We start from the raw sequence: 15463 nt of genomic DNA, 5'->3' as shown, positions 1-15463 counted from the left end.
TGGTCTAGGAAGCCGCCGCGCCGCCGTTGGGAGCGCCCCGGCCCCGCAGGGGGGAGGGGCAGTGAACCCCCCTCCCCTCCCGCGCCCCCAGCCCACGCCGCGGGGCACCGAGGGCCACTCCCGGGACAGCGGAGCCTCCCCTGGTCCCCCAGTTCCGTTCCGGCCTGGGAGTCGCCGGCCTGAGCTGGGAGACGCGTGGACCATATGCTCTAGGGGGGAAGGCTGACAAAGTTGGGAGCAGACCGTGGCCCCACGGTCCCCGGCCGAGTGGGCAGGTGGCCACGTTGCCCTTTCTTTCGCCCTCTACTTCTCTTACGGGATCTCCGACTTGGCACCGAGGGCTGAAGCCGATACCCCCTAATCATGCCCTGTGGCCCCGCTCCAGACTTAGGAGGAGCCGATGATCATTTTTCTCAGCAAACATTATTTTGACCATTCCAAGCAGATAGCTTTCTTCGAACCTTTCAAAGGAGATTTTCTCTAAACGCACAGTTTTCTTTTTCTAACGAAAAGAAGCAATGTCCCTTTAAATGGAAATTGAATTCGCTTTTCTGAGGGGGAGAAGGACAACAGGTTCGTGGGTCAGCTTAGTGACAATCACAGCTTCCTAGGCAGAACTTGTGTATGACTGTTATTTTCTGGTTCTTCTTAGAGTGTTCATTCTAAACGGTACTTGCCTTGATAAAGCAATGATTTCAGTGGATAAAATAATTCGTTTGCAAAGGAGAATTCTCAACATGTGCATCTTGGTTGAATTGAGTCTTTGTGGCATTTTACAATTTAGTCTTCTTGCTGTGGGACTTAGAGGTAGCTGATGACACCCAGGTTGTCACCAAGCTAATGGCCAAGGGTTAGCGTAACTAAACCTTGCACATGCTCTTGTTTACATATGTGGAAGATTGCTTTTCACAAGCAGCTGAGGGATGTAAACATGAGGGGTTTTCTTTATTTCAAGTTTAAAATCACTAAGTCAAAGTATAAAGTTCTTCTGTGTGACTGTCCTTACATATAGATATATCCTCCTGTAATGGGCCATAGATCAGAGGGTTCATTCATTCAGTAAATATACATACTATGTGGCGGGCCCTGTTCTAGCTATGAGAGTACAGCAGTCAGTAAAACCGGCCAAAATTCATGCCGAATCAATCAGACCTGACCATTTAAACTGAAATTGAAAAAGTAAAAAGCATTTTCCTACAAAGTTAATGGGTGGGGGAAATGTCTCTTCAAGTTACACACGCTATGATTCTTGAATAAAGGAAGGATTTTTTCCCCCTGCCCATTGAAAAAAATTTGAACAAAGGAATAGAAAAAGCATATTAAAACGGAATTGTAGACCAAGGACAGGTGTGGCTTTGAATGGCTGCTATTTACGGTAACATATGATGGGGTACCTTTATTTATGGAAAGAAGATTGGGGATCGCATATTGTTTACATGTCCTCTGTTGTATTTCAACGTCTCTTTGTATTTGAACTAATGATGCCCAGTTGAACACCTACCCGGTAGTAACCACCAATCAACATGAACAATGTAAAGTGAATTCATTCTTAACGAAGATCTGTTATTTTAGTGATGATCTCTTGGAATTCGAATGTTCTTGTGCTAAAGGTTGATAGTAAATACCCTATGCAAGTTATTCAAAGTTTCACTATAAAAATGTGAAACCCCAGTAGCTCTCAAATCTGCTTACCCTTCTCTGTTTGGCATTTTTTAAAGTTAAATGTTAATAAGAGACCTACATATCTATCTACCTGTCTTTCCTTTCGGAGCATCATCTATCGAATGTTTTGATTCACTTACCTGTTTCTCAGTTTATAATGTGGTGTATTGACCTGAAGAACAACATCATAGCTTTGGCTTTTTCCAATTGTGTTTTTTTTTTTTTTAATTTTTAGAAAATTCTCCTTTATTTCTAAAGCAAACAGAACGAGTGGGCTTGTTATGAATTACGGTGTTTGAGGATTTGTGAATATCACATTTCTGTGATCATCCAGTTTACCTCTGTACTGAACTGTGTTTCATACCATCTCATTTACCCAGTTTGTTTCTCAACATCTGGCCAATTTTGGTCTCCTTAAACAGAGAACTTTGGTTTTTTTCTGAGCCTCGGTGGACAGTTTTGATAACCACTATCTACTGTTTCACAGCATAACCTTTCACAAACCTTATATTCGTGTTCTCCGTATGCACAATGTTTAGAGCCTGGGCGCAGCAAGGAGGCAGCTGTGCTGAAGAGCGCCCTGGACTGCGGGCATCGGGAGACCTGGGTTTGGACTCACCATCCCACCTCTCTCACTTTGAGTCCCAGGTCGCATACCTGTCAGATGAGTCTTGAGGACCCAAAGAGATCACGTTCAGTTTGTGGGACTCTATAAATCTAGCGTGCAATACCAATATTATTTACCATGTTGTTATCACAGCTTAACATGTTTGGTTTATTCTGTAAGGAGGCAAGAGAGACTATAAGATTTGGTGCAGGCATAAACAGCAGTTGAGTAGTCAAAACAGAGGGTCAGTTGCTGCTTGGTCTTGCTGAAAAAAATCATGTTGCTGAGACGCTTTTAACCATGGGCTCCAATCCAGCAACTGTGACTGAGGTGATTGTCAAATGATAGGAGGATTGTCTGTCTCATGGCTGTGGTAGAACTGCTTCAGGGGCGAGGTAGAAGGAACCTGGGTTTTAAACCGATCGACGTTATATGGAAGGACTATGAATTTTAGACCTATCAACATTATCTCCATTTATATATGTGCCCATTGTTTGAAACTTGAAAGGTATAGAAAGAAGTATGTTATTCTGGTCATATTAATAATCAAGAATAGAGAAAAGAAAACAGGAACGGTGATGGATTTCTTCTGTGTTATTAAGGACTAAAATCCAGTGTCTCTTATAAACAGTCAAGCCAGCGCAGAACTAGAGTAGGAGTTCGGTGCTCAATAAATGTTGAGCGTGTGCATTAATAAATAAATGAGTATAAACGAATTTATTCTACTTGGTTAAGAACCTGCATTGTTCAAGGAATTGTGGAGGATGTAGGACACAGTTTCTTGGCTTGAAGGAGTGTGCACTAGACCATCATAACGCCCTCTTAAATTTGCACAGTGGTTTTGGGGTTCCAAAGAACTTTATGTGAAAATACTTCTGTTGAATTACATTTTAGCTTGCTATTTTAGTTGTTCACCTGATGCACTAACAGCTTGATTTTGCCCAGTGCTATTTTATGATGAAATAGACAGTCGGCACTAAGTGAGGGAGTATTTTCTAACTCAAATGAGATAGATGTGAAAGTACTTTGGAAATTGCAAAGGTTATTAATAAGAGAAAGTAAAATAAATAACTCTGCTTAACTGTGACATTTCAGAGGTCCTCGGGTTTTATGACCGTGATTTTCTGTCCTCGAGTCTGCCTTCACACATGCACCAGACACTCCCCACACTAACATCTAATTATGTGCAATGATTCTCCAGTGAGGTGGGGTTGGAGCGCTATGTAGTTTTTAAAAGCCTTAAGGGGATTCTGTGTGGTTTACCCACCTGTCACTTTGCCACACTCCCCACTTCCTTCCCCCTGAGAATTACTGAGTTTATAATAGGAAGATGAGATGAGGTGTGCTATGTAGAAGACGGAGGCAGAAAACACTTATGTTTAAAGTCTCTGCAGTTGAAATTGTAATTTACCCAAGCCAGTAGAATACGAATTTTAAGTAAGACACATGTGTTAAGCTTCAGGAAGCTTTTATAGCTTTGTTACTGGTGGTTGAAGGAAGTGCCCCATCACTTGCGAATTTATGAATACTTCCTGTCATCGTGTGCTGGGCTCTGTGTAAGACATAAGTGGTGCAGGACTGTACCCGACTCTTAGATTTGTGTATCTTTGTATCTTAATGCCTTAGTCCCAGAACTGAGGACTCAGGGCTTCCCTGGTAGACACCCTACCATGTCCCCTCTTTATTTCAGACCAGAATTTCCTGACCTTTGACTTTTTCTAGTGATCAACGTTTGCATCCTTCTCAGCTTCCTGATTTCCTTTTTCAGACCCTAGTCTGAATAATCAGATCTCCAGAGATTTCACTTTCCTGCTTTTCCTGCCTCTTTAATTAATGATGTTTCCTCAGTCTAGTTTTAGCCTCCTCTGGGCTATGCTTATTAAAGCCACTAGAGGCTGGCATGACCCTTGGCTGCCTTGATTGTACATGTGTTCTGCAACCGAAACCCCAGATACCAGTGTTGCAACCTCACAGCCTAAAAGCATTTTGGTAATCTCGGTAGGCTTTTAACGTCAGCAACGCTGGACCTGACGTGAAAGTGATAAATTCTGTGTGGTTTTCTGAGAGGTGTTGGGGGAGGGGGTGAGCACACTGTAGAAGTTGAAATGTTCTTACTAACCTTTCCAGGGAGGTGTTGACCTAATCCTTATTTTTGCAGTTTCTGTGAAATACATTTAAACAAACCTGCCATACTGGAGTTTTGTACTTAATTCTGCTAGTAATATACTACCTTAAAAAAAAAAAGGTACTTTCCTCCAACTTTCATTTATGATTTTTCTTGTCTGAGTACTCTTGGCAGTTTAGTTTCATTAGATGTTTTGAAAATCCCTTTAAATTCCTGCTACAAGTTGAGGCAGGGGAAGGAGGGAATGTGATCTATTTCAGATTACTTGCTTTAAACATTTTTTCAACGTTTTTTATTTTATTTTTTGAGAGACAGAGAGAGGCAGAACGCCAGCAGGGGAGGGGCAGAGGGAGAGGGAAACACAGAATCCGAAGCAGGCTCCGGGCTCTGAGCTGTCAGTGCAGAGCCCAACACAGGGCTCGAACCCATGAATGCAAGATCATGACCTGAGCCGAAGGCAGATGCTCAACTGACTGAGGCACTTAGGCGCCCCTCAGATTATTTGCTGTAAAGCTTCCTGTTTTATTAGTGATATTCTCTTTTTTCTTTGATTTCTCATGACCTTTCTTGAACCTCACTAGATTTGGAGATTGATTTTAATGGTAGACTTAATAACCTGTTATTTTCACTTTCTTGTTGTTTGCTAAATATCGTGGAGCCAATCCTTGTTCTATAAGCACTTATATTTTCAGGGGCTTTTTCTTTGGCCATTTCTCCCAGATCTGCCCATTGATATTAACCCTTTGGAGTTGTGTGTGTGTGTGTGTGTTTTGTGTTGTTTTGTTTTGTCATTTTCTAGGCCATGATCCAGGTGATACTGAAGGAGATATGACAAGATATAACATATACTTCATGGAGCCTGGAGAGTCAGATAGAAATCTTACAAACATGGTTAAGACCTCAAAGTGGGGCGCCTGGGTGGCTTCAGTCAGTTAAGCATCTGACTTCAGCTCAGGTCATGATCTCAGGGTCTGTGGGTTTGAGCCCTGTGTCGGGCTGACAGCTCGGAGCCTGGAGCCTGCTTCAGATTCTGTGCCTCCCTCTCTTTCTGCCCCTCACCTGTTCATGCTCTGTCTCTGTTTCTCAAAAATGGATAAATGTTAAAAAAAAAAAAAAGACCTCAAAGTGAAATAGTATAATTGGGTTACTTTTCTTTCTTACTTTCTTCCTTTCTTTTCCTTTTCTTCTCTCTCTCTTCCTTTCTTCTCTCCTTGCTTATTTCCTCCCTCCCTCCCTTCCTTCCTTCCTTCCTTTATTTATTTCTGTCTGTACACTCAATGTGGGGCTCAAACTCACAGCCCTGAGACGAAGAATCACAGTCTCTACCAGCTAAACCTGCCAGGTGCCCCTGGGTTACTTTTCTTGATGAAATTTAGTGTGCTCTTCAAATGTACCGATTACTTTTATTCTCTGGACTTCTTAGATTTGGGAGTAATTATCCTACTTGGATCATTTTCAAGAAATAGGTCCAGAAGAAAAAAGTTGGGTGCTCAAGCCACTCAAATATAATGGTACATACCAACAGTAGAAACACATCTCCTTTGCTAGACATTTTTTTCCCCATCATTCATGAATTTCTTCAAGTACCCAAGGAGTGATTATTTCCTCACCTTTAGGCACATGGATCCTGGTATTGGAAACTTAAAAAAAAAAAAAAAAGAAATGGAACCAATGGTTCAAATGTATTCTTGGAGGCTTTATATCTTTACTCTGACATTTAACTGATATCAAATTGGCTTCTGTCCATCAACCTTCCAAAATGCCTATCATCCCCAGACTCTGAAGGCTCTTCATGGCACTGACCTTCATCCCTTTGTTTCCCTCTGCTTCTTTTAAGGGTGAGAGACTCCCATTGAGTCATGGGATTGTGACATCAGAAATAATTTATCCCTCGTCCATCTCTTCGGTTGCCTTTTCTTTTTTAGGGGCTTTGCATTTAGTGGACTGAAATAGTGCGGCGAGTCCACTGCAGGGGTCCTGTGGACATCACCGATTGAGTCGCGCTGCTTGAGGTCTGTTTCCTTCCCTCGCTCATCGGAGGTGGCAGGAAACAGTCTAGCTCTGTTTTTAAATTACACTGTTATTTTATTCATCTTCAGAACACTTCTAAAAACCAAATAAGCAACTCAGTACAGTACTAAAGTCAGTGTTTGCCTATCTTGCAGTGAGGGCACTTGAGTTTTAGAAAGGATGAGTGCCATGTTTACGGTCAAACAAAAACTCCGATCTCAGATGAGAGGAATACTAAGGCTGGATGGAGTGTTCTTTCTCAGATGTAATAAGCATTGTTTTCTTGTCTTGCTTTGGACTTGACGAGCTATACCTCACGGTTCATTGTATGTAGGTTTTTTTTTTTTTAAAGAAATGCGTTGTCTTTTTATTTTTGAATTTCATGTTTCTCTATTACGATGATTATTCCAAGAGTGTGAGTTTTGCTGGGAAGCAGTCTTGAGTTGTCCCATCTTTTGTGCCATGGTTATTTTCGTAAGGAACAGTTGACTTCATTTCTTTTTCCTGCAGAACTTCTTAGTGTGTTTACAAGTTACATTTATAAATTCATAGTTTATGAATGAGATACTGAGGATGTATTCTTTCATAAAGTACATCTGCTCATTTTTTAAAAACTTGGTCCTCTTGGAAAAATTAAAGAATTATATACTTTGAATATATACATAGGAAAGGATATAAAGAAAGCGAATAATATTTACCGAATATCTGATGTGAAATGAGAAAGTCCAGTGTGAGGGATAATCATATGGGCTTTAAGTCATATGAACTTAAGTTCAAAGAATATCCCCCGACACTAGTTGTGTGACCTTGAACAAATCATTTCCTTGCTTTCATCCTCTGTTTTCTCATCTGTAAAATGAGGATAGTAAACAAAACCACCTACTTGACGGGACTGATATAAGGACAATTGAGAGAAGTCACATGAAGAACTTAGCCTAGTAGCTGACCCAGAGAACTGCTCGGAAAGTTCTTTCCTGTTAACTATTATTATTTTCTTCATTCTTTTATTTTGTTCCAGTAAGTGGATTAGCTTCAGTTTCATTTGTGAGGAAACCAAGGTTGCCCCAGGCTCAGTTCCTTGATGGAGGCCCATGTCTGTCTAACCCCGAAGTCTGTTCTCTTTTTTGTTGTACAGTATGGTGCTATTTCATCATTTCTGAGTGTCACGCATGTATAATAACTCATACGAGACTCTCAACTCTCTCCTGCATGTATGGAAAGTGTCATTCTCCTCCTCCAGGTGAAGCAACAGGTACCCGGAACCTTTTTTCTTCTCAAAGTGAGAATCTCTCTCTATTAAATAAAAAAAAAAAGTTCATGTAACTATGATAACAATGCAAGATGTGATCCCGTACCAGGATCTGTGGATGGATCTCTATCTATTCATCTGTTTTAAAGGACATTAGTGAGATAATTACTGAAATTCGAATAAGGTCTCTAGATAATGGTGACACATCAGTGTTAATTTCCTGATTAAAAAAATAAATGATTAAAAAAATAACAAACCAATATGTACTTGTGATAACAGGGAGAGCATGATAACAGAAGCTTGAGAACTCATTTTTATCATTTGTGGAATCTAGGTGAAAGATGTGAGGGGATTCTTTGTACAATGCATGCACATTTTCTGTAAGTCTAAAGTTATTTCAAAATGAATTTTAAATTCATTAAAAAAAATAAAAGTAGTGAGGGGGCATCTCTGTGGCTCAGTTGGTTAAGCATCCGACTCTTGATCTTAGCTCAGGTCTTGATCTCAAGGGCCATGAGTTCAAGCCCTGTGTTGGGCTCTGCGCTGGGTGCGAAGCTTACTGAAAAATGAAATAAATAAAAGTAAAAATTAATACGACAATGCATTAGCATACTGCCACAGACCTTAGTGCTCCTGCTCTGGGATGATCACTGTTACATAATTTTTAAGTATCATTCCTTTTTTCTATATAAGCAAATGGGTGTGTTTCTTCCTTAACAAAAATAGGATTCCATTTTACATAAAAGTTTCTTGGCTTTTCTCCTCACTTACTGTCTTCTCTGTTTCTTACCACAGAAATGTATTTATTTGTTTTTGTGTTTTTTTTTGTTTTTGTTTTTGTTTTTTTTTAGCAACAGTGCAGCATTGCCCATAGAACTCCCTCTGTTCTCTGTGGTCTCCAAACCCCTATGTCTGTGCTCTTTCAACAGTGTCCTGCAGCGTCTTGCTTCCTGGTTCCTCAGGTTTCTTTCCTGTGAACTGGTAATAACTACCTTGTCTATTTCACAGTTGTAAGGCTAAAATGAGATAATGAACAAGAAAGCATTGGGAAAAATTACACGTGTGATGTCAGTGTAAGGTGTGATTAGGTGGGTGATTACTACTGTTGAAGATACGAGGTGTGATACTGTGGCTTGTTCTCTTGCTCATGTGCCTCTGCCCCCTCCCCAGCCCAGACCTCATAGAGCCCACACTCTCAGAGGGTGTGTGTGTGTGTGAGTGTGTGTGTGTGTGTGTGTGTGTTTTGGATGAAAGTGTTTTTGAGGGGCACCTGGGTGGCTTAGTCATTAAGCATCTGACTTCAGCTCAGTCATGATCCCACGGTTTGTGGGTTCGAGCCCCATGTCATGCTCTGTGATGACAGCTCAGAGCTTGGAGCCTGCTTGAGACTCTGTGCCTCATTCTCTCTCTGCTCCTCACCTGCTTGTGGTCTGTGTCTCTGTCACTCAAAAAAATAAAATAAAACATTGAAAATAATCAAAGACTAAAAGATCTTTAACTTTTATTTAATGTTTATTTATTTTTGAGAGAGACAGAGAGCAAGTGGGGGAGGAACAGAGAGAGAGGGAAGACACAGAATCTGAAGTAGCCTCTAGGCTCTGAGCTGTCAGCACAGAGCTGGACGCAGGGCTCGAACTCACAAACCCTGGGATCATGACCTGAGCCAAAGTCAAATGCTCGACTGAGTGAGCCACCCAGGTGCCCCAAAGGCTGAAAGATCTTTAAAAAAAGAAAAGAAGGAAGGAAGAAAAGAAAGAAAGAATTTTTGAAGCAGAATTTCTAAACCTCTAAATTCTCCAATAATGTTACGTTCCAGTACCGGTCCTTGGTATCTTCCGTAGTCCATAAAATTGTAAAATACTGTATCACACAATTCTTAAAAGCTTTTATAAGTCATCTCTATTCTAGTTTTTCTTTCTTTTTAAATTGGGCATGTTTTACAGTAGATTTGTCACTGCAATGCCTATACACACACACACGTGTGTGTGTATGTGTGTGTGTGTGTGTGTGTGTGTGTGTGTGTGTGTGTGTAATTGACCCTCGAAAGGTTCTTTTTGCAGACTGCAGGAGGACTAGAATAGAAAAGAGAAATAAGCAGCAGCCTAGGTCTTCTCAGGCTATCCCTTCTCTCTGGATTGCGCACGGGGATGCAGGTGGGTCTAGACCATTTGATCTTGATGCTTGTGCACAACTTTCTATAATCCACCGTTTCTCAATTATTTTTGTCTCAGGATCTCTTTCCACTCTTGGTTTGTATGGGTTATATCTCAATATTTGTTTTATTAGAAATTAAGACAGAAACATTGTTTTTATGTTTATTTACTTATTTTGAGAGAGAGAGAGAGAGACAGTGCAAGTTGGGGAGAGGCAGAGAGAAAGGAGAGAGACCATCCCCCACAGGCTCTGTGCTGCCAGAGCAGAGCCCGATGCCGGGGCTTGAACTCCTGAAACCATGAGATCATGACCTGGGCTGAAAGAGTCAGAAGCTTAACCGACTAAGCCACAAAGGTGCCTCAAGACAGAAACATTTTAAGTAATCACTAGCTCATATAAAAATAACAATAAATCCATGAGAAGGGTGGTGTGGCTGTATATTTTTGCAGATTTCTGTGATGTTAGGCTTAATAGAAAACACTTGGAGAACCTTCGCCATTGGCAGAGCAGGAGGCTGGGGCCAAATGGAGTGAATGTCTGGCACCCAGAGCAAGACTGATCAGATTCATTTCTTCCTAGTGAAGAAGAGGACAGACTGGGGGCATGTGCCTGGTCATCTTTGGAGTAGGAGCTCTGTTTGTTGTTTCAGTTGATGTTGCTTTGAGTAAATACCCTACCCAGTCATCTGTGCACCATCTCTCCATCTCCCTTCATGTTAAGTGTGTCCTTTGGTAAAGGCCTTACTGTCGATCCTAAACACTCTTGTGCATTGTAGGTCACTCATTCGACAAATATTTGTTAAGCTTCTGCAGCGTGCAGGGTGCTCTGCTGGGCACTGAGGCTGAAGCTGGGAACAAAATAGGCAGCGTTTTTGTTCTGGTGGTCTTCACTTTTAAACAGTTCATTAAATAAAATACTATTTATTTATAACAGCGATGAAATGTTCTTATGGCACAGGACGCTAATGTCAACATGTAACAGGGTACCAGTCTTTCCCTTAGGATCATGGAGGCCTTTTGTAAGGAAGTGACACTCGTGCTGTGTGCTGAGGGATGAGTAGTAATAGATGTGCATCATGTGGTTAAATTGTACTATGGTCGGGATTTTGTCTGTGACTCAGAAGAAATGGAAGAATTAGCCTTGAACAGTGTTCCCAGTTGAAGGCAGGAGAGCTAATGGTTCAGACATAACACTGATTATCCAAGGAGGTAGTTGACTTCTTTCTGAGACATTGTGGAGTTCGGTGCTAGTTCCATAACAATGAGAAGATTATACGACGGGCCAGTACTTCTCAAGTTTTAATGTGCACACAAATGGTCTAGGGATCTGGTGAACCTGCATGCTTCGATTAAATAGGTCTGAGGTGGGCCCTGAAATACTGCTCTTCTAAAAAACTCACACTTAATGCTGATGCTGCTGGTCCACGGACCACACTTTGAGTAGCAGGACCAAAATCATATACTATAAGATTTCAGCAGGAATATCAGCTAGACAAGAGGTCGGATGAATATTCTAGAGGTGATGTCGAATAGGGAGAGGTCTTTGATAAGAGAGAAGACAGCAGTTGGTGTAAGAAGGATCGTGCTTACATACTGAAGGCTAAAAGCAATTCACAGTTGCTATTACAGAGAGGACAGGAAAGCTGGGAATTGAGACAGATGGCCACCAGCACAGCCAGTGAAGTAGTCTGCAGAGTCACGTCTGTGGTGAGGACCAGGTGAACTAAATGGCCATTACTCTGCTGAGGGAAAGGGTCAGGTGCTGAGGATTGATGGCCACACCACGATAATTATGTGTGCTCCAGAAAACGATCTAAGTGACAAGCAGCTAGTGGTACTAGAGGGAAGGTGCACTTTACTTGGAAAAAGAAAAATGTTCCGTACTACTTATTAATCACAAATGATTGATTCATAGGTAGAGAGTATTGCTAAATAGATTCAGGTAAAAAAAAAATGGTGGTAAAAGGCAAGGGCAGGAATAGAATGGGTGGGGGACTTATAGTTAATAACCCCTTTGAAAGAATCACCGCCATTAGCTGCACAGGTCTCTTCTTTATTTCACTGGTATCCAAAGCAGAAGCATATATGGTCATCAAAAGGCATTATTGGTCTGCCCTTGTTTCATTATATTACTATGAAAAATATGTTTTTGTTGTAGTTATGCTTTCTATCTTTGTTCAAGATATTTTATCATTATTCATAAATGTATTTGGATCAGAGAAAGTAACATCAAGCTATGAACCATGTTATGAACTGTATGCATAAAATATCTTTTATTTAATTGTATTCTCTTCATGGCTTAAAAGAAATATTATGGAATGTGTAATGGCTTAAAACCTCATTTTTTCCCTCTTGAGAATGTCATGTCTTTGGATTTGGCAAAATCTTATGACCTTCAGAACATGGAGTGAAAGAAATTAGGGCATCTACACTGATATTAGTCATTTTAGATTATGTGTCTTTTAATTCTTTTTACAGGTACCTACAGAAGGATAATAAGCCTAATTTACTGATAAAAAGAACTAAGTGAATATTGAATCAGGCGTCTTAAACTTTCTAAAACCCTAAAGATGGAAATGAATCAATTCAATATTAGTCCTAAAGTAAAATCAACTTTTGTTTTAAGATGAATAATTTAGTTACATGTATTTAAAAGTGTGGCCAAACACATAATGCAAAATTTAGCATCTTAACCATTTTTAATGTCCATGTCAGTAACCACCTGTATATATTCACATGATTGTGCAACTAGGCTCTAGAACTCTTCTTGCAAAACTCGTAAAATCTACTTTGTTAATCAGATCGCCTCTTGATCTTTAGAGGCAGGCGCTCCTAAAAGGGGAGCCTGGGGAAAGTTGAGGGTACGGCATATGTTTGTGAAAGATCAAGTTTCCTTAGATATCTTCACTTCTAAACTGTGACTCAGTTAAGAACTGGGTGTTAAGGAACATGAAAAGTACAAAAGCAGTTTTTTAAAAAGATACGAACTATATAAAAAGGAACTCTTGTGAAGTTACAGACTTGAAAACGAGTAGTCATGGTACAAAGATGATAATTTTTGTATTGCCTTAGGCTTAAATGATTAGGTTATGAAAAAGGATTCAACAGGCTGTCAGTCTTTGGATAGTGGCTATCTAAATAGTGCAGCAGGATGTTGCCGGCTGGATGGGGGCGGGGCCCCGCCCGCCTGGGGAGCATGTGGGGCCGAGAGCAGTTGGTAGCACTCCACCTTCACCTGGCGACCACACACGATGATGTACCTGCCACATCTCATTCAGCTTCCGTCGGGAGGCAGCCCCTTGGGAAAGAGTATTCACAGGAGAAGTAAAAGAACATTTCCATGCATCCCATTTCTTAAATGTCTTAGAAACAGGACAGAGAGCCTATTATCACTTCTTAAAAACCTGGAAACAACTCTGGAGACCAGGATAAAACCATTGAGTTTTGAAGCCAAGCAGCTTGGAAAGCTGGTTTGAAACTAGATTTGTGTTCCTGAATGCCTACATGACTCAGTTTATCCCTTCTAATAAAATATGTCTTGCTCCCCACTGGCTCAGTGATGGATTTGGTGAGCAGGAATGGAAACCCCATCTTCATCTGGCTAATATGGGTTTAGTGAGATGAAACGAAAAGGTGGGACTTAGAATACAAGCCTGTTTTCTTCTGATTTGCCTTGGGTTCCTTGACTGTATAGCAAACCTCCTGACTGAAACCCAATCATCAGGCCCTCAGAAGTTCCACCAGGAGTTCATATTCGAAATTGCCCCTACTTGCAAATTATGCATCATTTTGCTTCTGTATCATTGAGGGTCATACGGGTCTGTTCTTCAGAGGGCACAGAAACAATCCTCAGTGCTGGATTCTGCTTTTGTGGCCCTCCCCAACCATGTTTCTAAGTTTTTTGTAGCTTATTTTAATAAACTTTAAAAGGATTTAGTAAAGTCTTGAGTTCAGTGGTGGTGATATATATTTAAACAGCTAGTGTAATCATATCAATATTAGAATATTTATATTACAAAGCAGCATACAAGGTTTTAGCCCTAGTCAAGGTGAGTTTTAGGAATTGCCAATCTGTATCTTAGAAAACCTTTTTTTAAAAAAATACCTATTCTTAACCTGCTCTAGAATGGACTGGGTTGGGGATGTAGAATTCAGGGCTTATTAAATAATAAGGGCCTTATTAATCTGAAGGCTACTCTTATCTATTACACAACTAATGAACTGGAAGAATGGACTTTGAGATTTTAATCCATTTCCTTGTTTTGAGCTACTGAAGTGGTTAAATACGCATTCCGCACAGCTTATCAAAGTGTGTTTCTATTTAACATAAATCCAGAGGGAAATAGAAGCACACATTTACATCTTAGCTAGAGCAAGGCTGAGATGTTTTAGGATCTTTTCTTTAAGGTACATATTTTTAAGTTTATTTATTTATTTTGAGAGAGAGAGAGCCCGAGCAAGCAGGGGAGGGGCAGGGGGAAAGAAGAGAATCCCAAGCAGGCTCAGCACCATTGGCGACACAGAGCTCAAGCCCACGAACCATGAGATCATGACCTGAGCCACCCAGGCGCCCCTCGTAAAGGACATTTGGTACCCTCACCATCCTTAGTAGCACCTGGTATATGCTCCTGAAGTTTGTTTCTGCCCCTTTGGGGGAGTCATTTGGTGTTTGGTTAATGTAGGTGAATGAAAGAACCGTGGACTGAAGGGGGAGGGGAAAGGGGGGAAGGGAAGGAAGGGGGGATGGTCATGGTGGGGGGCACTTTTGGGGAGAAGCACTGGGTGTTATATGGAAACCAATTTGACAATAAACTATTAAATAAAAAAAATGCAGGTGAATAGTACACAGAGAGGCAAGAGGAGAGAGGGAGACAGAGCCCTTCAAGCACGTCGGGGTGCGCATCAGGAATTTCAGAGGCGCTCCGAACAGCTGTCGAGGGGTGGGGAAACAGCAGATTTGAAGCCTTTCAACCGTGACATTTTCTTCTAATGAAGAATAGCTTGAAAGCTGTAATTTTGAGAGTGTTGCAGTGTTTTGAAGTCAGACACTTAGCACATTTTAAAATAGTGTTGAGATTAAAAAAATGTTTTTATCTTAAATGGAATTAAGCATTTTTGGTCATCATCTTTCTTTGATGGTTGTGGGTGTCAGAGTGAACGCCAGAGCTGTGAAAATTTAAACGGGTTACGGCAGCATCTCTTTTTGCCCTTTTTCTCCATTGTTTTCATGGTATAGGAAGATATTTTTTATGTGTGTTTTCTTTTTCTGTGCTTCCCAGATGACCTTGAATTAATTCTTTATTTTTATACTTTGCAGTACCTTTTTGTACCTGAAGTTCCTGGTGGTGTGGGCACTGGTCCTCCTGGCTGATTTTGTCCTGGAGTTCAGGTTTGAATACCTGTGGCCGTTTTGGCTTTTCATCAGGAGTGTCTATGATTCCTTCAGATACCAGGGTCTGGTATGTGTATTAATACGTGTTTTTCAAGTATGAGGGATTTAATTTCCTAAGAAGATCTTCAGGAACCAATGATAAAATGGCCTAAAGTGTATTTTATTAGCAATACTTAGGTACTGTACTGTACTGAGCTAGTAGGACCTATGGACTGAAATTGGCCTCTAAGGCTATTTTGTCTAAACCCACAGATCAAATCATCGT

The 15463-nt window shown here is 40.8% G+C and overlaps 1 protein-coding gene across 1 annotated transcript in view; it reads left to right on the top strand.

The window, feature by feature from the left end:
* The window catches only part of MACO1 (macoilin 1), a 58261-nt gene that overhangs the window by 662 nt on the left and 42136 nt on the right, over positions 1 to 15463 (top strand). Inside the window, exon 2 of the mRNA XM_029947677.1 lies at positions 15124 to 15265. Within this exon, the coding sequence (XP_029803537.1) occupies positions 15124 to 15265 (142 nt within the window). The remainder of the gene's footprint in view (positions 1 to 15123; positions 15266 to 15463) is intronic.

Source organism: Suricata suricatta, chromosome 8 (genome assembly GCF_006229205.1).
Source record: "Suricata suricatta isolate VVHF042 chromosome 8, meerkat_22Aug2017_6uvM2_HiC, whole genome shotgun sequence".
Taxonomy (NCBI): Eukaryota; Metazoa; Chordata; class Mammalia; order Carnivora; family Herpestidae; genus Suricata; species Suricata suricatta.
Note: the sequence above shows the minus strand (reverse complement) of the source record. Positions and strands in the feature narration are given on the sequence as shown.